The sequence below is a fragment of the Thermobia domestica genome, unplaced genomic scaffold (assembly GCF_964235325.1).
Source record: "Thermobia domestica unplaced genomic scaffold, izTheDome1.hap1.1 HAP1_SCAFFOLD_550, whole genome shotgun sequence".
In the NCBI taxonomy this organism is placed as follows: Eukaryota; Metazoa; Arthropoda; class Insecta; order Zygentoma; family Lepismatidae; genus Thermobia; species Thermobia domestica.
The window spans coordinates 17,015-39,616 of record NW_027656260.1 but is presented as its reverse complement, the minus strand read 5'-3'; the positions used below and the strand labels follow the sequence as shown (position 1 = coordinate 39,616).

Here is a 22,602-nt window from a genome sequence, read left to right as displayed (position 1 = left end):
TAATCAAGCAACAGAGTTCACCATATAGGATTTTAATCTACCTTCTGTCCTTGTCAAAGTAAAGATTTCTTTCGAATCCAAGTAAGCTTGTGGTGAACAGAAACATGTCTGTGGGTTTTATCGGGGTCATCCAATATTGTTCGCCTCTATCCATCTTTCACTAACAGTTCGTAGATATTTTCGTTTTATGATACCTACACATTTACGTTTTTTTTTTTGGGGGGGGGGTAATGGTCCATTTTGTTTTTCCACCTTTGTTTGTGAATATTATCTTTTCCGTACTCATTCGAATAGTCGCAGAATAGGTGTTGTTGAAAAGTATATCAGTGACATTTAATTCATAATTTGAGAAGAACTTTTAATAGATTTATGTAAAGATTTAAAATGAAGTTATTATGTAACGCATACTATGTTTTGGGTCAATGTGTATATAATGATTTTTGAAGGATATCATCGGAAAAGGCGATTATACAAAGTCAAAATAAGTTAGTTTTGGAAAACGTTATGTCTCTCAGCCTTGTTCCGCTAAGTTATGACGATTTCCTTGGCGATACACATCTCCCAAGTAACGTTTGTTATATGGATGGAGTACTCAACCGCAAAACCGGAAGTGCTCAACTGAGCAACAAACATAACCATCAATGAATGAGTGAATGAATATAGTTAATGATATTCTTTCTATGAGTTCTCCTAATTCTCCTCTCCTTAATGCCCTTCCCACTGTTTCGGAAATTACTGACCTGTTTTAACACTTGAGTATACAAACGAGGGAGGAAATTATAACACACTCATAATCATTGTAGCGTCGCCAGAGTGAATACCACGTAGATACCTAAAAGTTCTCTTTTAGCAGTTACATGCAAGATTCCGTGTGCCATGAACTAGAATGTAATAATGTGCTGCTTGTGTATACGTCTTTTAAATTTCACGGCGTTTTAAGCATTTAGGACTGACTGTGTTAGAAAGATATTAAGTCTTGTATGTATAATAATGTTTGTAGGAAGGTTATAAGGTTCTTTTTTAATAAAAAGAAACACGAAGGAAGAAAAATTTGTGTGTATTTGTGTACAGTATTTTTTAATGTGGAAATGCCCTTGGTGATACAGTTAACATTCAAATGTGGCAGTTTCAGAATAGGGCCTCGGTTCGAATTAAGGAAAAAATTGTTACAGAGGTTAAACAGTTTAAATCTCTTCTTTCAAATCGGTAAGTAGTTGTATTGTTAGTATTTTAAGGAATGATTTTTTTATTATTATTATTCTTGCACAAAATCTTAGATTGGGCATTTGCACCCTTATACTTGACCCTTATTAATTTATCATATTTATAGCTGTAGCTGTAAAATTCTTAGTATTTTATTTATAAGCGATTTTCCAAGGTTTTATGGTTTTCTAAGGAAATCCCATGAATCTCGAGAATGATCGACAAATAGTCTTCAGATTCACACTCTCGAACTATCTGGCTGTTTCCAATATCATGACCTCTTTGTTTATGACGTCTTGAAGAATCTATTTCGTGAATATAGTTTTAAAAAAAGAAAAAGAAAAAAAGCTCTCCAGTAAATGCAAAGCCAGGGAAGCATATTATAGAAGTAAATATAGAAATTTAAAAAGGGGGCAAATTTTAATAAATGTATTGGGAAGTTCAATAAATGGAAATACTAAACAAAAATAAAAATGAAAAGAAGTATAATGGTAGAAAATAAAGATGGAAAAGATTTAGTAAGGAATAGGAAAGGTTGTAAGTGGATGATATATGAAGGAATTATATGATAGTAAGAACCAACCGTGTAATCTTGATGTTAGGGATGAAAAGTAAGAAATGAAAATGAGAAGGAATTTATGATTGTGCGGAGTGAATTCGAACGAGCACTTCGGGAGTGAGGAATGGGAGAGCAACTTACGTGGATTAATATGCTCATTGATTTGAGGGAGAAAAGAGAAGAAAGAAATGTTTCGCGTGTGCCATAAAATGTACGAAATGAGAGGACTCCTATGATTCTTTTAGAAAATAAAGCAAACATGGAAATTGTGAGGAGTACAGAACAATTTGTTTAATATTATATACGGCCAAGATTGTTTTGCGAATATTGAACTGGAGACAACGAGTATACTCCACATCAAAGGAGGAAATTAAAGAATACTTTGGATTTAGGAAGTGACATATTACAAGTTACGCTACAGATTTCGGGGTAATCGATAAAAGTATGATCGAAATAGAAGAAATCGTCATGGGTTCGACTGACTCTCCCCGTATTGGAGAGTTTTCAAAACAAAGATTCTACACTGTTATAGACTTGTTCTATGCCCGCTGTTTAGTTGCAGATTCAAAGCTTCAACTCGGCTCAAGAACAACATTTTTCGCTACAACTTTTCCGTTAGTTGTTATTATTCAAGGACTATTCATCTTGTAGTAAATGTTGTTCTCGTGTTTGTCAAAGATTTTTTTTTTTTTTTCTTCTTATTTAGACGAAGCCATTTCAAATGAAATACATTTTACGATAGAATTTTCTACTCTTTCAGCGTTAATTAGCAGTTGATGGTAGCCATTAAACTACAAGTGCTTTAATCAATTGGATTGATATTAACTGCAGTTGCCATCGACATGTTAAGTTCTTTCAGGTTGGCAAAGTTAATGTTGATTGCCTGTCAGCTGGTTGTATTGAATTGTTTACACTGGTCTGTCGCATTTTGCAGCAGTTATTTATGTGCTTCTCAGTGCTACTTCGATCGAGCCGACACTTGGCTGTAGACATTAATTCCAACTAGCTCTATAAAAAATAAAATGACCTTCGCACTTCGCTTTAGAGTTCAAGTTTCTTTTTCAAATCGAGCAGCCATTTTAAATTACCATTACGTTGTGCGCCAAACGTTGCTCAGCTGGGTACAGGGTTGCCAATTCAAATAGATTCGGAATAAAACAAGTTCAATGTTGCAAGTTCCTACGTTGCTTTCATATGTCCGTTATTTTTCCTGTTTCAAGTCGAAAAAATAAAACTATATTTGATGGTTGGAATCGGACAAGATGAGACGCCGTCAAATTGGCGTAACTTTTACAGCAGGTTTGTCGCCAACAACTGAGAAGTACATTTACGGTGAGTAGGAACTTCTTTTCACAAAAGATACTAACGTTATAATATTAGTCCGGAATTAATAAAAATCATTTTTTTTACATATCATAAAATTATAGCAAATGAAATGAGTGTACACTAAAGGGGACTCTAATGATGAGAAGTGAACGAAACGATGGTATGCAGAATATGGTAGAAAACGGAGAATACAAAGAAAACCCACGTACACGATATTTGTCCACCACAAAGCCCACTTGGCATGAGCTGGGATCGAACCAGGGACCCCACACACCAGACGTGAGCACTTTACCGCTGAGCCACCGCGGCTCCATAAAATTATCACAATTTAGAGGTAACAGCATTATTATTTACTAAATACCTTTACTATTATATTGTGGTTCTAATTTATATAATTTAAATAATTTATAGAAAATACCTGTAAATTTTGTGAGAAAGTTTGGGGCCTATTTCTCAAAACCACAAATCTAGTGTATAACTTTTCAAATGATATATTTTACGTTGTATATAACATAAAATCATGACAGATAAGAGGAATCAGCATTAGTATTCAGAAATTATTTCTACTATTGTTTTTATATTTCTATTTCAAGATATGTTATGACTTCAAGAAACATAGTACAAAAGTATATCAAAAAGTAAGGCGAATTTTCGATTTACTGAAAAACTTGCAGGTATAGATATCTGAAACTGTATCATGTTTCACACATGGACATACGAACCATTGCGATCCAAACATGAATTCTAACGTGACACCAAATCGCCCATGCCCTCTCCAAAGAAATGTTCCAGGTTCCCTCACCAGGTAACTGTAGCCTGTATAGTGCCTCTTCCACTTTTCTGAAGCCAAGTTGGTCAGGGACGATACTCCTCACTGAACCATATGAGATTTACAATGCATCTACAATGTCATTCATCCTGACACTTTTGTTTTCACGATTCATCGTATTGACGTCGCCGGCATTCCTGTCGGTAATGAACATTGCTGGCCTGACACTTCTGTCATCATCTGGCACAGTCCTCTTACCACGTGCGAATGCATTGCACCACACATACACTTGTTGCTGTGACATAACAATCTCTCCATAGACTTCCACTAATTCAAGATGAATGTCAGATGGTTTCTGTCCCTTGGTTCATAAAGAAATTAATAACACCGCGCACCTTCTCCTTGCAGTAATGTACAAGTCGATGCACCATCTTTATATTGCTCTAGGTATCAGACAGGTTGACATCCGTAGAAGACTGTAATTCCCATCATTGCCATTTCATCACCTTAGTATCTGCAACTGCAGCATACAAAAATTAATTAGGTACAGAAAAATCTCTGAGTGTTAGAGACAAATTCGCCTTATTTTTTTTTATACACTTTTGTACAAGATTAGTAGTTTTGAGAAATAAGCCTCTGATTTGGTTAAAACATCTTTTTCGTTAACCCGCTGGCATTATTATTATTATTATTATTATTATTATTATTATTATTATTATTATTATTATTATTATTATTATTATTATTATTATTATTATTATTATATTAAACATGTTACCCATATTTCTTGCAAGAAAGAAAGGAAGGAGAAAATAAAAGGGTAATGTAAACTCAAAAGTTGTTTGAAGTTCATTTTCAATACGTTGTATCGTTCTACATACCTAACAACCAAGGAAAGTTTTAAGTGGTCTTTATTTACATTTCGCGGAGCCGCAGTGACTCAGCAGTAGAGTGTTCACCTCTGGTGTATGGGGTTCTTGGTTCTATCCCAGCTCGCGCCAAGTGAACTTTGTGCTGGGCAAAACACAGTGTGTGTGAGTTTTCTCTGGGTTCTCCCGTTTCCACCCACTTTCTTCATTCCACCATTTCCTTCATTTATCATCATCACCGTATCCTTTAGCCTAACCAGCATCATCGTGGGACGTAAAACTTAAAGATTTCATTTATTTATATTTCGCTTTCCTATTTTCTGTCCTTAATGTGTCCAAATTCGAAACAAAACATGTTCATTTTAACCTATTGTTTATGTATACTTTTAAATAAAATGAGATGATTTTTTTAGTTTAACGTCCCACGATTATGCCCTTTAGGCTAAAGGAGATGGATGATCAATGAAATTGAATTATTGTGAAATTGATTTTTTGTAGTGCCCCACCGAGAATCGAACCGGCGACCATGTATGGCAGAGGAATGCGCTCTAACCACTTGACTTGCGATACTTTTAATTGAATATAATTGGAGTGTCTCAACACAATTGACTTAGTTGTTTTAAATCACTATACACACTAGTTGCTAAAGAAGTATCGACACGCAGATGTCTACACTATAGATGTCTTATATTATTTTGAGTTGAACATATTTGTGATGCAACTGGTACAGGTGCAACTGCATTAATATACAAAATGATTCCACGTGCGAAAATACTTAAACCATAAATGAGCAAAAATAATATTATTATTTTTTGTGTACTTCTTTAGAAGTAGGATATTCCGTAATTGTTATCGCCTGAGTATTCTGCGTAAAGACAGGTTCTCGCCCACTCCCCTTAACGTAGCTAGATGGGACCACTGACTCAGTTAAGCACGCGTAAGGTGGCCAGTTTCTTTCCCCCCTTGATTCTAAAAAGATATATTGCAAATTGATAAATACTAGCTCGAATAGAAGAAAAGGTTGGGAGTTAAAATGAGGGATGTCACATATTACAAGAACTGTAATATTATGGATTCAGTCGTTTGTATACGTCAATTATTGTTTCTCCGATATAGACGTTTTGACTTCCTTCCTATAGTGTGAAGAAACCAAAATCATCACAGAAGGAACATAAATGTTCATAATAAAATTATATATATATATATATATATATATATATATATATATATATATATATATATATATATATATATATATATATTTGTGAAGAATACTTTTCTTTCATCTTTTTGGTATATATCCAGGGGTGAAAATGAGGGAGAACGCAAGGGGACGCCGTCCTCCCACTTCCAGAAAATATCTATGGCTTCCCTGACTTTCTAAAATTTACAATGGGCCAAGATGGTGTCCCGACAAAACGTACCAGCGACAAAACGTACCACTTGAATTTTCGCGACAAAACGTACCACTTTTGACGACCTGTCATAAATGACAACCTATCATGGATTAACTAAAGCATTTCTGATATTTATTCCACGACAAAACGTACCACTTACATAAATTACAACCTGTCATGGACTAATTAAAACATTTCGGATATTTAATCCGCGACAAAACGTACCACTTCATGTTAAGAAACTACTTCCCCATGAACAGGTAAAACAACGGCAGTATAAGGTTGAGAAGAACAGACAGGTAATGTATCGAGTTGTCAAAGTGCAGAAACTCATTGGTAAAAGAGGGCTCATTTACAGAGGAAATGTAGCAGCCTATAAACTGAAAGACACAGCTATAGATCATGGAAGCTTTTTGGATATTATTCCTCTCTTAAGCAAATTTGATCTTCTGCTTAAAAGTAATTTAGATAAGGTCACCGAGAAGAGTCATATACGAGGAAGTAAGCAGGATTGTGGTCGCATAACTTCTACTAAACACGGTGAATTATGTTTTGAATGCTATCAGCACACTTATCAGAGAAGATATTTCGAAAGAAGTCTCTCAAGCTTCAATATTTTCTGTTCTATTAGACACTACTCAAGATATAGTAGTTTCAGGCCAGTGCTCTGTTGTTTTACGGTATGTTGTTAAAATGATTGTTAAACAAAGTATTGTTGTCATTGTAAAATGAATATCTACCACAGACCAGTGTCTTTGCGGTTTACTGCTGGAAATTCTGCAGAAGTTGAACCTTGATATTAAGAAGTGTATTTGAAATTCAACCGATGGCTCAAGTAATATGCAAGGACAATATTCGGATTTTTTCAATTCACCTATGATCAGTTACACGTGTGATTCAGTTGATTTTGAGTTTAACGGCCCTTTTAGCAGCGAGGCCATATGAGACGGGGCATACTGATTTACGGGAAATCCGAAGCACATGAGCTCCCGCCGGGAATCGAACCCAGGTCTCCCACCACAAAGGCGCATACGCTAACTGCTTAACTATTAAGAAACTCAGTTACACGTGTGGTGTTACGCTCATATACTCAATCATGTCATATGTGATCTGACAAAAAATTGCATTGATTCTGTGTCATTGTTCTGCTGAATGACTGTGCGATATTTATGCGTGAGTCTTATCAGCGAATGTACATTTGGAAGATCAAATGTTAACAAAGGCGTCTTAGAGTTATTGCGGAGACAAGATGGTAGAAAACACTATTGTTCAGAAAAAGTTTGGTCATTTTTCGAACCCAAAAAGTGCTTTGTATATAGAGTTGAACATAACAATTAGGAAAATTGCTTCTACAGAAAATATCAAACCAAAAGCTAGGTGTAAAGCGAAAGGATATATAAAAGATCTTCTCAAGTTTAAAACAATTCGGACAGCAGAAAAGTTCCTTAAGATATTTCAAGTGACTACCTCTCTGTCAAACTATCTCCAAATAGAGGGCGCTGCTAGTGTAGCCCTATCGCATGGTGCAGACTACTCTGTTCAAACTGAAAGAGTAGAGAGATGATTTTGAATCCGTTAAGAATGCAGCATTAAGCTTTGCAGAATGGGCCAATAACAAATTTGAAGACTTAGAACGTGATTTTTTTATCTATTGACCTGTCGACAATTCGCCTTCAGAGATGGACAAAGATTTTTCCTGTGAATATGAAGATGAAGCTGCTTCTATCCAATGACCAGGTACTGCATCGAAGCATTCAACAAAATATTGGACATGGTAGTTTTGAGTATTTCTTCAAGATTCAAGAAGCAATGTACTTTATGGATTATTTGGACCCTAGCCACTTGAACCAAGTAACAGAACTTCCAGACGTGCCTTTCGATAAACTTACATATTTTCTAAAAACCTTCAGTTAAGAAGTTTCCAATGATACTATAAATGTATTTTCTTGGACTTTTGAGGGACGTGGATATCCTTGAAAGTCAGTCTTCATGACGAACACAACCGAGGAAAAATGGCTGTGTTGATGGTGCAAATGATTCAGAATTAGGAGAAAATACATTTGTTTACAAGGAAAGCGAATGCAAAACGTGTTGCAAAATTGTCCAATGTGCTGCTTTTTAATTTTGAAGAATTGTAATTTGTGCAGTAATACTTATCCAGGTTTCCAACATACAATTTTTTATTGACTTTGCCCATAACTCAGGTAACATGTGAAAGAAATTTTTCAAAATTGAAATAAACTGAAATACATTAAAAATAGGCTTACGAGTACCATGTCTCAGGAACATTTGAAAACATTTTGTTGATGTCTATTGAAAAAGATTTATTTAAAAAAATATTTCGAATGCAAAAGTGATAGATACAGTAGCATCAAAAACTAGTACACTAAAAAATTTTGTAATATAGTATACGTTCTCCTTGAACTTCATATAATATTTTGAACAATTCAGAATAATATACTGTTCAAAGAATATCAAGTTTTAATTGTCAATTGTTAATACTATTGACTTCCTGTAGAAAGAAAACTGTGCAATTGATTTGTGACATTGAGATGGTGGTGGCCCTTGTGGGAGAAAGCGCCCGCGCCCCTCTAATAATGCCTATCCGTCTCTGGTCCAAAGCCTGGATAAAGTGTGATGAAAATCAGCAAATATTCAAATATTGCATATGCAAGATTCTTGTTGGTCTTGGTCTGGCGAGAATCATGCAGGCATGGTCTTGGTGTTGCGAGAATCTTGCAGGCATGGTCTTAGTCTTAGCCTTAGTCCTAGTCTTGGTCTTGCATCGGTACTTTTCTCACCACCAATCTGTTCAACTTTTAACCTTATTTTGGCCGATATATATATACTTATATACCGTCCTATCAAGTGGTACGTTTTGTCGCCTGACATTATTTGATGGCTGATTGGAAGACTCTTCGCAAGTAGCCCTGCAGGCAAGTGGTACGTTTTGTCGCTTGTCATTATTTAAAGTGTTTTAAGAAAACCCTTCACAAGCAGCCCTCAGGGTAAGTGGTAAGTTTTGTCGGTGGTACGTTTTGTCGCGTATTCGGCCAAGATAGGCAAGGGGGACGGCGTTACCTCAAGCGTCCTCCTACCTTTTCAGATTCACTTTTATATCAATTTTATGTCTTTACTCATAGGGACGGTCATTTACTCATAGGGAGAATTAATATACTCTGCTCATAGGGGAGCTTGGGGGCTTACCTCTGGTATGAGGTACCGTTGGTTCGATCCTACACTATGCGAAGTTGTGATAAATAACATCTCCATTAGTGTTTTCAGATATCTCCCAGGTTCTTCTATACTATCATTCCACCAATTCGGCCATAAATCGAAGTACTTATCATCCATCACCTTTGGCCTAAAGAAAAAATAAAACTAAATCTTTAAGTTTTACGTCCCACGATTATGCCGGCTAGGCTAAAGGAGGCAATGATGAGAAATGAATGAAAGTTTGGAATGAAGAAAGTGGGCGGAACGGGAGAACCCCAAGAAACCCCCTACACACACGATGTTTGTCCACCACAAAGCTCAGATGGTGCGGCCTGGGATCGAACTAAGGACCCCATGTACACTCATGTCCAAAATTATTGTCGCATGTCTATAAATATATTGTTGTAAGAATATAATTTGATAATGAACTCGCCCGGTATTTCTTTTTATAATGTTAGTATGTGTATAATCGGCAGAGACATGTATGTAGCATATTTCATGTCAAAGAGCAGTACATAAGAACAATAAAACGAAAATAAAACTTTCTTGTCCATTTAGCAACATTTTGTTTTACTCATTCTAATTTTCGTATTTATAATTCTTTTCCTATGAAATTTACCATAAATATACATTTACCGATTATACACATTGTATCACTATTAAAAGTACCCTGCAAAATCATTATAAAATTATATTCTAACAAGAAGACAGTTATAGATATGAGACAATCATTTTGAACATGAGTGTACCAGAGGTGAAGAGCGCTCTATCACTGAGCCACCGCGGCCCCTCTTTGGCCTAGAGAGTTTATTCTTGAGACATTAAAATATTTTATTTATTTTAATCTTCAAAATACTATTTGACTGTCATAGTGAAGCAATATAATGTCACTTGCGAAATTCTAATTTCAAACAGGCAGTGACGGTGCCAGAAGGGCGAGCGCCCCCTTAGTGTCTATTCGTGCTGTAATGCAAATGAAGTAATAGTTCCGGTATACGAAGATAGTTGCCTCTTCCTAGAAAACAATCTCTGACTCTCCGTTTGCCTGTCTCCCCAAGGAATTAAAGCTGGCATCCTCACTGCATACAGGCTATAACAGTAGAAAGTAAGCTCAAAGATTCTATTTTGACATTGCTGAGTTGGAAAGCTTTAATGGTGAGGATACGGCTACAGAGAGGAGCCGACTATCTTAGAAAAAAAAAATCCTTCCTACCTGCTGAAAGGCTGCAAATATACGTGAATACATGATTATTGCGGTCCGGCGGCCGCTCTTGTGTATTAGTGGCGCCAGTATTAAATTAATGAGACAAACCTGCTCAAATCCATATGCAGGCAACAAAATCTACTTGTGTACTACCTGCATATATTTCATTTAGCTGCAGTCTCCAGCTTTTCCATTGTCTAATTGTCTCATCTCTTATACACGATGTTCTTTTTGACATTTGCTACGTGACACACTGAAAAAAAAAAAGTAAAAGTGCCCTAGTGTGTTATGAATTCATAAATCTTGTTGGTCAAAGTGAAAATCTAACAGCTATTCGTCTGTTTCAAAGACAATTCGTCAAAACAGCACGTATACTGTATGTCGCGTCTGTGAGACTGGAGATGAACCATATAATGGAGCAAACTTTGTTTTCTGTCCACTGAGTGTTGTCATTGGCTCAGCTACTTGATGCACGATTTGAAAATGAATCTGGGTCATTTTACGATTGTCATTTGCACAGCAAGGGGTTGAAAGTGCGTGCTCATCGGGTGAGAACGGTTTTGGGAAGGGGAGGGACTTTTGTGTCGAGGAAATGCTTGAAGCTGCTAAAATAGCCAGTATGAGAAGTCCTCACACTGCCAAAGGGCATAACAACAACGTTTTGCATTGAAATCTTTCTTAAAATCTCTGTACCTCCCACTTTGGATTAAGAGTAGCTTCCAAGGTCATGGACGAATGACTAGGTGTGGATCACCTGTTGCCAGTCTATGATTTGTTTTCGTGTTACATTTTGTAAATTATCTGAGAAAGAATTAATTTGGTATAATAAATAGGAAAAAGTCTTACGCACACTTCCCAAGACTGTTATTCCTAATTTGTTACATGGAAATACAGTTGAAGAAATCTGTGAGAATTTTGTCATTAATTCATTTTTATTAGTTAATTTTCCAGTTCATTTTCGAAATGAAATCTTTCAGTTTAACGTCCTACGATTACGCCCTTTAGGCTAAGGGAGACAGATAGTTAAGACAAGTGAATGATGATGGAAAATTGGTGGAATGAGAATTTGGGAGGAAAGGGACACTGCATGGACACTGGTTGTCCACTTTAAACTTCCACGGGTAGTCTACCTTAGCTGGGGTTCGAACCAGGGACCCCATGCACCAGAAGTAAGCGCTCTACCACTGAGCCACCGGGACTTCTGGGAGGACGATGCGGGGGGGAAACCAGTGAAAAAATTGTTTTTCTCCTCTCTCCGGACTTTAGCAGCAGTGGTACTTGTGCCGGTGGAAGGGGGAAAATGATCCGTCTATGACCTAGTATGAATGAAGAAAACCAGGAAAAACTTCATTTAGGATAATTGGGTTAAAAAGCTTTTGTACTTTTCCGACTGAGTGTTTTTATGGGGATTCGATCCTGGGGCCACTAGCACCAAAGGCAAGAGCGTTAGCTATTACGCTACACAAGGCTGCATTCTTCCTTCATGTCACTTTATTGCTTAGAGTGGGGGTACTGTGGCTCAGTGATAAAGCGCTTTCTTCTGGTACGAGGAGCCAGTTGTTCGAATCCAGGTCATGTGAGTTTGTGGTGGACAGCATCGTGTTTATGGCCTTGATTCGGGATTTTCGCGTTTCCTCCGACAAATTCTCTTTCGAATCACTCTTTTTTTTTTCATAATCGTTCAGTTTTATTAATCATCCATCTCCTTTATCCTGAAAGGTATTAACGATGAACACTGAATTAAAGATTTGACTTTATTTGTTACTTCTGTGCAAATATTGCATCGATTTTTTGACTAGTTTTTTTTTTATTTTTTAAATCCTGGGTTGTATTACATATGAAACTCATGGGCAAAGCAAAATTTCATATATGTGTCCTCAGTAGGAATCGTAGCCGATATTACTTGAGCGATAGTTTTCGTGCTGTTACGCGATATAACATCTCGGTACAAGAACGCCGAGTTTTCATGATAAACGGTAAAGCCTTTAGAAGCGAAATGAGAATAGGTCCAATTAACTTTTTTTGTGGCGTGGCAACCCTGAGACGCACTTGAAGGCAAAATAAATAGGTGTTGCTCAAGCAGTGTGATGTTATGAACACGTGAACTCCGACCTGACTCTCCAAGTCTTCTGGAGCGAATAAAAAAACCGTATAGTGTTTGTTTAGACCAAGACAGGAAGCACTTTCGGCTTCAGAACACAGTGTTCGTTTGTTGTGTGTGTAATTTTTATTAGTATGTGTGTATGTGCAAGTGGGTCTACAGTTGCAATGTCTCGTGTTTTTACAGTCGCAGGTATCAGTATATGTTAGGTTGTGATGCATTTTCGTAATGGCATAGCAATTGCATATGACTACTGTTTGCGTTCGTGATTTATCTTTGTGATCAAGAAGAGTGTAAGAAAATTGCTTGTTAGTGCTTGATAATGAAGTTGCTAGGAGAAATCAGTAATTCTGTTAAACTGAATTCATGGGTTCGATCCCAAACAGAACACAGTGCTAAATCTGTTTCAACATCACCGCAGACATACGAATGGGTAGCTTCCGATTTGAAAACTTTACTTGTAGATACTCCGGGAGTGCAACTGGAAAATTGGAAACAGTCGAGATTCGATTCTAGACCATCTAGTCCTGTTACAACAAGTCCTGATTCTGTTTCTAGTCGCGATGTAGATGTTAATTGTAACTATAGCAAGTGTAAAACGTTGTCCAATAGAAACATTAGAGCGTTAACGAAGTGTAAACGCAATATTCTTAAAAGACGTTCTTCAGAAACGCTGATCTATTCTTTGACTTCTTGCAGCACGCAGGCAGCTCGAGATATCTGGTGGAACAAGCTTAATGAAGTCATTACGATAGAACGAGAAAAAGAGCCGAAATCCACGAATATTCAAGTTCTGTACTACGATGTGGCAACCAACATTGAATATGTAAGTACTGTTATGATTTTATAATAATATATTTTGAGATTAGCTATAGTTTTCTTTTATATGACACTTCTTTGGCTCATTCATGGTCAAAATTTTCATGGATGCTATTTATTGAAATTCAATGTAAAAGTTACCAAGGAAATATTTGACGATGTTTTAAAAAAGTCTAATATTGATCCAAATGTTATTGTCCAAATACCTTTATTATTGTAATTTTAATGCGTTGAATCTTCATTTTTTAAGGCGTGTAGTAGTTTCGTCGTATTTTGTGTCTATATAAGTTTATACGATTTAATTATCTTGCTTTTGTTAAGCTATTTTCTATAATGAGATATTTAAATGATAAAAATGTTATGTCTCTTTTAAATTTCGAGTGATGAATTTTCATTTAATTTCCCGAGTTAATAGACATGTGCACGGACGAGATGTCAAGGAGACAATTGTTTGCCATCCTAAAGAAATTCTACTACTGAACACGCATAAATTTTTCCGGAGTCGTTGGCGTGGTTATTGGCAGGGTTCTAGAACACTTGCTCGCATCCCCGTTGAATCGTAATCAACCTGCCGCCTTCACATGCTATCATTCACTCGGCATTCGGCATTACTTGAGCTTTGATAAAGAAAGGAACCAAACTGGCTACTAACCATTTTCACTTATACGTGCGAGTCAACATTCTAGAAACAGCTTTTTTGGAGGCGATATAGTGTGGTGAGGAACAGCATATACTGTTTAGATTGATCTTGCATGATGCTCTGTGCACCCGCCAGTTTTTTTTAGCCCTGTTCGTGGTTTGGAGCCCACGTTAATAGTAAGTCCCGTCAGTTTTATATCAGATGTATTTGGAGGGAAATCTCCCTTCCAAATTTTTTGAAGATATAGCATGCAGGTGATCAATATAGTCTCTGCCCTCGAAACCGAGAAGACTGGGGTCCGTCCTCCATAATCTCAATGCTAAATAAGGATGCAGAAGACACAGACTGAAACTTAATTGGTTAATAGGCTATATTAAAAAAAAAAAATACAAAACCAACAGCGTTTTCTTTTCCTGGGATGCCTTAGCAATAAATAGTTTTGTCTTACCCCCAAATCAGTCGGTCTGCATATGCAACTTAGCGCTCATGTGGCTTTAGTGCATATAATCGGTGTTTGTTAAAGGATTGTCAGCACACTATTTTAACGACTACATTTTTTTACTGCCTTAAGAAATCTGCATGGATAAGGTTACCATTCGCTGATAAAACAACGTGTTTCTCTTGTTCGTAAATATTGTCTTTCAATGCTGTTTCGATTCTAAATAATAGTCGTAACAATACAGAGAGCAGAACTCCTTTGTGGCTAAGCGATTAACGTACGCGCCTAGACTCGGGTTCGATTCCCGGCGGAAGTTCATGTGGTTCGGGTTCCACGTTAATCAGTAAAGTGCACGTCTCATATAGCCTCACTGCTGAACTTGACACTAAACTTTAAAAATCAACTCAACTCCAGAGAGCAGAAAAAAAAAATTATATTTTAGCAAAAGTTAGGGTTACTATATGTCAGCATTTATGCGGACATGTCCACATTTTGAGAGTAAATAATTCCGTCCGCATAGATTTTCCGAACTCTCTGATTTGTCCGCATTTTTCAAGCTCAAGTATTGCCAATTCAATTTGAGACATTTCACATGTAAAGATGTGTTTTGCTATTTGTATTCAAAGAAGGAATTGTTAAAAAAAAAAAAAAAATCAGATCTAATAAAGAATATGAATAGGCGAAAGTAACATGGTACTGTGTCTAAGTATTCTTGTTAATACGTAATTATTTTCCATACATTTGAATATATTTTTCATAATGTTTTCAAAGCAGACTTGAAAGTAAAAGATGAAACTTCTAATTCTTGTTGTGTAGAGAGTTCATATAATGTGTTTATATGTGAGCCAGACTGGAAGTGTGTCCGCATTTAGAGATACCAGAATATGGTAGGCTTACAAATGGCCATTTGTTCGATTCCCGGTGTTGACAGCTTCGTGAGAACGTGAATTGTAGATCAAAATAACTTTAGAAAAAGTTACACCTATTGGGGCTTAATGAATTGACTATGAATAGTCCAATAGACGTGCAGAGCCTTCATAATGTGGAAGCAAGTTGCTCGTAGTCTAATTTTACTATACAAGAATTGTTGGCAAAAAATGTTATTGAAGAGAATATACTCTTATGCTTTAATTTGTGCACTATAGGCTAGTGAAGACTGAACTCCCAAGAGGAATCAAACTGGAGAGCATGTGCTGCAGGACTCCGCTAGCCATTCAGAGAGGTGTTTGCAGGGGCGGATCCAGGACCGACTTCTGGGGTGGGGTTGTCATACTGCTACTTTTAAGGGCTCCAAACTTTGGGATGGGTTTATATATATATATATATATATATATATATATATATATATATATATATATATAAAATAAGAAAGTTTCCTCTTCTGGGGGTCAATGGTCCCCCCTGGATCCGCCCCTGGGTGTTTGTGTAGTGTTTCTGCTATTTCCTCCTAGCACTGTCAAAGACTCGGATCTATCGTTTCACATGGGATTGCTATAAAATGAATCTAATCCCGTAAAATTAATTTTCTGAAATTATAATGATGACATAAGCGGCTCTGGAGGGAATTGACATGATAAAAATTTGTATTTTATCGCTACATGTCAAGGGAAGAAGGGTGACACCGTAGCCTAGTGGTTGGAGCGTTGGACTCACGGGTTAGATTCCTGACCGGTCCTTCCCAATTTTCGGCGTCCACCCAGCGTCATGAAGCAAACTGGGGAGTCACGTGAATAAAAGACGTGACGGCCGCTAGGTCTAGAAAGCTCCCGATACGCCGGTTAGTGACAGGGTGACGCAGCTCGTCGTTAGGCTAGACGTAGTTCAACCGGTCGCTGACAGATGGCGTTGGCGCCGCTCAGGCCCTCAAATGGGCTGTTACGCCAAGTGGTTTGATACGTTAAAGGAAGAAAATTACATACATCTTTTAAAAAGATATAAACATGAATTAATACATTAGATAAGATTTCTTCCTTTAGCATGTAACGATAAAATTTAAACTTGTGTAACTTACCTCAAGAGCTGCCACTGGATATAAGTATATTCAACACACCAGTGCTGTTAAAATTCGAATGTTCGATTAATAGATTATTCGAATATTCGAACAGTGTTCATTATTCGAACAATTATTTAAATTCGAATAATGACAGAAATATTATTCGAATAATTTTACAAGCACTACTTGACACATACAGGGTGTTTCAAAACCACACCGACAACGTTTGGGAGGTGATTCCTGACACCAAAATAAGACAAAAAGTATAGACCAACCTGGGTGCACAAATGCTTCCTTTCCGAGTTATAGGCTGCCGAAAACATGAAAAAAATTATGAACTTTAAAGGTCCATAGCTCCAAAACTATGGGAGATACCGCAGTTGGAGCAAGACTTTCCTTAGGAACTAGTTTGTACCCTATCCACATATCCATATTTCAGAATCCTGCGGTACTTCCGCAATAATTTTTATAGAGATGGTTGGTGAGTACTTCAAATTATATGCCCGTTGCCAAAAAGTTCATTTTTTTTCGTGTTTTTGACAGCCTCAAACTCCGAAAGGAAGCATTTATGCACCCAGGTTGGTCTATACTTTTTGTCTTATCTTGATGTCGGGAATCTTCTCCCAAACGTTGTCAGTGTTGTTTCGAAACATCCTTTGTAATAATTCAGAGAGGCGAAAACTGTGGCATTTTTACAAAATTTTGAGTTCTTGGAACCAGAGCTGGGGAAAGAAATTTCAATCATTCACAATATAGATCGGAACACCGCCTTTTTTTTTTTTTTTTTTCATTTATCGCCTTTTGATTTTACAGTTAAAGTGCATTTCACGTTAAAAGCTCGGAAAAGGAGAGAGTATTAATTCTGTCTTTTCATATTCTTCCTATTGGCTTTAATATTATCAAGCTGTCTGATTAGTTCATATCTGATCCCTAAATTAATTAATATACCGTGACTCGCGTAATGCTTACATTCCGTATCATCCGAATAAAATGCAGAAAGCTCGTTTGGAGGAAAAGTTTACATATCACAAATAACGTTTATCCTTTATTTTCTTCCCTCTACTACAAGCATGCAACATTAAGAGAAAAATTAACTGTTACCTATGTTAGTGGAGAATTATGGAGTAAGATACCGTGGTTTTTGAAGTGTTGCAGATAGCCCATAGATAACAACAAACGTAACCTTTGCGTGAAGAAGGATGCTTTAAAATGAGTCTTGCTTTTTACGCTAGAACGTGTTGTATAATACGGTACATTTTCTGTGTACGTTGCTTTTGCACATCTACTGTGACTTCTAGAAAACTGTTGAGAGATTACATGGGGATAAGCACCAAAGCACGGCATTTTCAGGCACTTATATAGCAATCTGATTTCTGCATACAGGTGACGGCCAAATCAGGATTAAATCAGATTATACTAAAAAAAAAAAAAAAAAAAAATCATTCCTCGTGACTTGATGCATTGTGACATTTTAAACTTAAAATAATTATGGGCATGGTTGAACACGCCTCCTTCATAATTGAGACATTCTATCTTCGTATTGCTCAACCAATCATTCTGACAGTGCTTGTTTTTCATGCGGATCGTGTAGTTTCAAGGACGGTAATATGAAATCAGAATTTTCCTCAAATTTATACTTACGTACATACAAAATACTTACATATAAAATAATGCACACCCGTATTGTGTGTTCCCATCTTCAGAATTCCCCATAGACAGAAGTGAGCTAGAACCACCAAATTTGATACACGAATAAGAACTTAATCAGATGTAATCATCTACGAAGCCTCTTTCCCAATTTTGGGTTTGAAGGGGTCAGGAGGGATTTTTTTTGTCCACATTTTTTTTTTTTTTTTTTTACTTTTCTAAGAACAAATGTACGCAACCAACATTACATAATCAGATTACTTGGCGTAACAACCCTTTTCGAGGGTCTGAGCCGCTCCAACGCCATCCGTTAGCGACTGCTACGTCAAATCTAGCAACGTGGGCAGCGCTGGCTTTCTAAACCTAGCGGCTGTCACGGCTTTTATTCACGTAACTCCCCAGTTTGCCTCACCACGCTGGGTAGACGCCGAAAATTGGGAAGCACTTGCCGGGAATCGAACCCGGGACCACGCGGATGTTAATCCAACGCTCTAACAATTAGACCACGGTGTTCCCCAACATTACATATCAGCAAAATATAAACACCCGGGTAATGGTGCAAAATTCTTCTTCCTCTCATTAATCCAAATTCGGAATTAAGACCCGGCAACGACGAGTGATTACAGCTGGTCTTGAAATAAATGAAATGACGTGACTTTATTGACCTAATCAGCATTTTTTTTGAACCAAAAATGTAGTTTTTAAATTTTAAGAACTCCCATAGCGTGACTTTTACCAGCATTCGTTCAGCATCTTAACGATCGCTTAACTAACACTTCTATAGAATTTAAGAGATTCATTAATATAACATAAGATGTCATATGGTATTTAGCCGTATGCTAATTCTAATGAACGGAAATGGCAGTTAGTATACCTTTTGTTAGTTTGTGTAGCCATTGTAAGAGTTGGGCACAATTTTGAACACGTATTAAGTGATGAATTTCTTATCAAGAATAGCTAATGCAAAATGTAATTTTTTTCTCACTGTTTATATAATATTTTTAAGATATTGAAAGATTGGGGACGGCATTAAATATTAACATATGTAACGTAAAGATTATTACAAATATTAAATCAAATTTGACGGAATCTATTGATTGTGATGAGTTTAAGGTTTCTTAAGTTATAGGTAACTGAAGGTTGCCGTTAATTTCATTAAGCATTCACGTCAGATGCCTAATACATGTGTCACTATTTACTTTAGCTGTATGGAACTCCTAGGTTTCTGAAGTGAGTCGCATTAAAGACCGATTTTGGAAATATTTGCTCTCCGAGACAAATAATCGTACATTGGGCTTGGTTAGTTGATTTGTAGTTTTGCGTCCCTTCCAGCAGCGAGGGTATATAAGACTTGGATCAACAGCTTAAAATGGGATCCGAACCACATGAGCTCCCGCCGGAAATCGAACTCTAGTCTCTCGCGCCGGACTCGTGCGCTAACCATGTAACTACTAAGAGGCTTTTTTTTTTTTTTGCTCTAGTGGGCAGCGAATAAATGTAATTCGGATGCAACGAAATAAAAATATTCTTTCGGATAACGTATTTATTTCACTTCTTGTGTGTTCTTATGAACGTGTGGTCGTTCGATACATAACAACATATCAATTTAAATCCCTGTATCACGGAGCTACATAATTGATTTTATTCAAGTTGAAATATTGAAGATGAGTTTTACTTTAATTATCATCTTGTGAGACCATAAAGATTGTTGAAGGAAGTCTTACACTCAGGTGGATGTAGTTATTTACATTGCAAAGATTAAACCATTCATTCCAGATCGAGACAAGCCGAAGCTGTATTTTGCATATCTATCTATCAGATTCAGTAGTCCCGGTTCCATGACTGATTTGTGTATGCAAATTGCTCAAGTCATCCACTTGAAGCCTCTCTTTCTTTTCTAATGGTTCAATCCAGACCTCTCTTTTAACAACGATACGTAAATTAAATGTAAAATACCAGTGCAAGAAGTAGTAAGTAACTTTTAATTTAAAATGCAAAGCATGATGGGAGAGGATTTCGCCAACGTCGTGTCAGGTGAATGGTCCGTGATGTTTGTTGGATGTATCATCGATGAGTCGTCTTCAATTCTACCCACTCGACTGTCTTTCTCCTTTTCGTTCTTACATTTGGTTCATTCGCCATTGTTCTCTCAGGGGCGTGTGTTCGAATGAATGTCTGCAAAGGCGGAGATTGGAAAATGTTGAACGAGAAAAGCAGCCGGATGACGAAGTATCTTTGGGGTCAACTCTACACACCTGTTAGCAATAGAGAACGGCAAAACAAACGAGTTCTGGTTTCGCTGTCCACCGCTCGAAATATCTCAGGGTTAGCGCCAGAATAACAGGCAGCTTTTCGGAGTAAGAGTAGTGTCGTCGTTTGTCTTTCAGCGGGCAAGTCTTAGATAAGATTCTTGCTCCCTCGTAGCTATCTGGTTAACGTTGGCACCATCGTCTCAGGAGACCCAAGTTCGATTCCCAGAGGGAGCTTATGTTGTTTGGATCCTACATTAAATCCCAGTCCAACCAACCAACCGTCGACTCTCGATGACAGATATTCGGATGTAGAACTTCTCAAACCACACTGAATGGTATATTCAGTTGAGAGTAAACACTTTTTAATGTATATACGTGCATGAATAACGAACTTGCTGGGTCATGGGTTTAATTACCAGTAGTGGTCAGATTTCCTTGACATTATGGGACGTAAAGCTAAAATCAAGCTAGTTGGATACCACTTGAGTGTGATAATAGACTATTTCAGAAAATGATATTGCACAGAAAGAAATTCGAATTAAAATGAGATATATGTATCACGACTGTTTCCCAAAATTAACTTTTAGACACAAATTTTAGATTTTATTGAAAGATAGTACACTTTTAAACACAAAGTGAAGATAGAAGCAAATTAAGTCACTCATAATAAAATAATAAATTTATTTAATTTACTTCATAAAGAAATCAGCTCGACTTGTTAGCATAGTTGGGATATCGTTATTATTTTTGGCTTTCTAGTTACCATATTACTAACTCTTATTTGAAATTGTTGGTTTCCAATTACAATGATCCTGACCTAGAACAGACAGTTTTCTACTTTCATTGAAAGTCGAATCCGGGATTCCCATACATATAGCAGTGCATTTAACTACGTACACATGAGCTGAAGTCTTATTTTGTACTTTCTGGGGGAAAAAAAAAATTGCTGTTATCTAAAGAGATCATTTGAGAATACTGGAGAGGGAGAGAAGAATGCAGAAACCAAAATTTTCTCATGCTCTGTTAGGGTCAAGACAATAAGAGTGCGAACACCTGTGTTGGAAAACCACTCACCACTAGCAACCAATGTAATTAGTTCACATCCGAGGACCTCTCACGTTCTTCCCAAAACGCTTTTCAATCCTTTCAGTAGGTTTGAGGATTTTGCCCAAGGGAGGAGGAGACACATCCCGTCATTGCATAGCCACAAAGTATTAGTACGTTAGCTGCTGCTTCATGAATGCAGGTGTGTGACCTGTTCAACAGCTCTTCTATTTTAGGAATAATTGCTGTATAAGAAAGGGTCACTGACTTTTGTAGAATCGCACGTTCGTCGTCGTTTTTCACTAAGGACGACTATTTTGATATTCGTGTAAGTATATACGGTACCGCACTGTGTGATGGATGAGTTGTAATAGCAATAAAAAAGATCTGTTACTTCTGTATTTAAATATACAGCTATTCTTTTCCGTTCAAATGTCCTACAAACTTTTTTTTTTTTTTTAACCGAACTTCGGGAAACTAAAAGTTTCTTGACAAAAATGTATTTGAAAGGAAAAAACTATGATATTATTACATTAAATTAGATTGCGTAAATCAAGTGTTCAAAGTGCCCTTCATTTTCAATAAACAAGGAAGAACACATTACATCATTGATGATGTTGGATGGTAATGTCATATTCAGAAATATTTTAAATGATCTAGATCAGGGACATCGCTATAGTTTTCATTGCTTTGAGAATAGCCAAGCGGAGAGGAAGAAAAATTTTAAAGGAGTAGCTATTTCTTTTTCTTTTCTTTTTTTTTCTTTTTTCTTTTTTTTTTTTTTTTTGCAAATGATGAAAAAAACGACTAAAAGCTTTATCAGTGTGGGTGTGGAAACGAATGGAGATAATTAGCTGGGTCGAGTGTGGAAAACTAATGAGAGTGATTTAGGAGTGGTGGGGGGAAAAAAGAACAATTTTAGATATTATTAAGAAGAGGAAGAGAAACTGGTTGAGACATTGGCTAAGAAGGAATTGTAGCATGACGGATGTGCCAGAAGGTATGGTGTCAGGAAAGGGAGGGAGGGGACGAAGGAGACTACAATTAATGGACGATATCGAAACAAAAAGAAATCGTACTTGAAAAGATTAGCAGAAGACCGTGGAGCATGGAAGCTTCTCAGT

The 22,602-nt window shown here is 36.9% G+C and overlaps 1 protein-coding gene across 1 annotated transcript in view; it reads left to right on the top strand.

Annotated features, from left to right (window-relative positions):
• The window catches only part of LOC145677028 (rho GTPase-activating protein 20-like), a gene marked incomplete at its 3' end in the record, with an annotated part of 100,505 nt that overhangs the window by 61,149 nt on the left and 16,754 nt on the right, over positions 1-22,602 (top strand). The window contains 1 exon segment of the mRNA XM_081747735.1: positions 13,344-13,470. Coding sequence (XP_081603861.1) covers positions 13,344-13,470 — 127 coding nt within the window.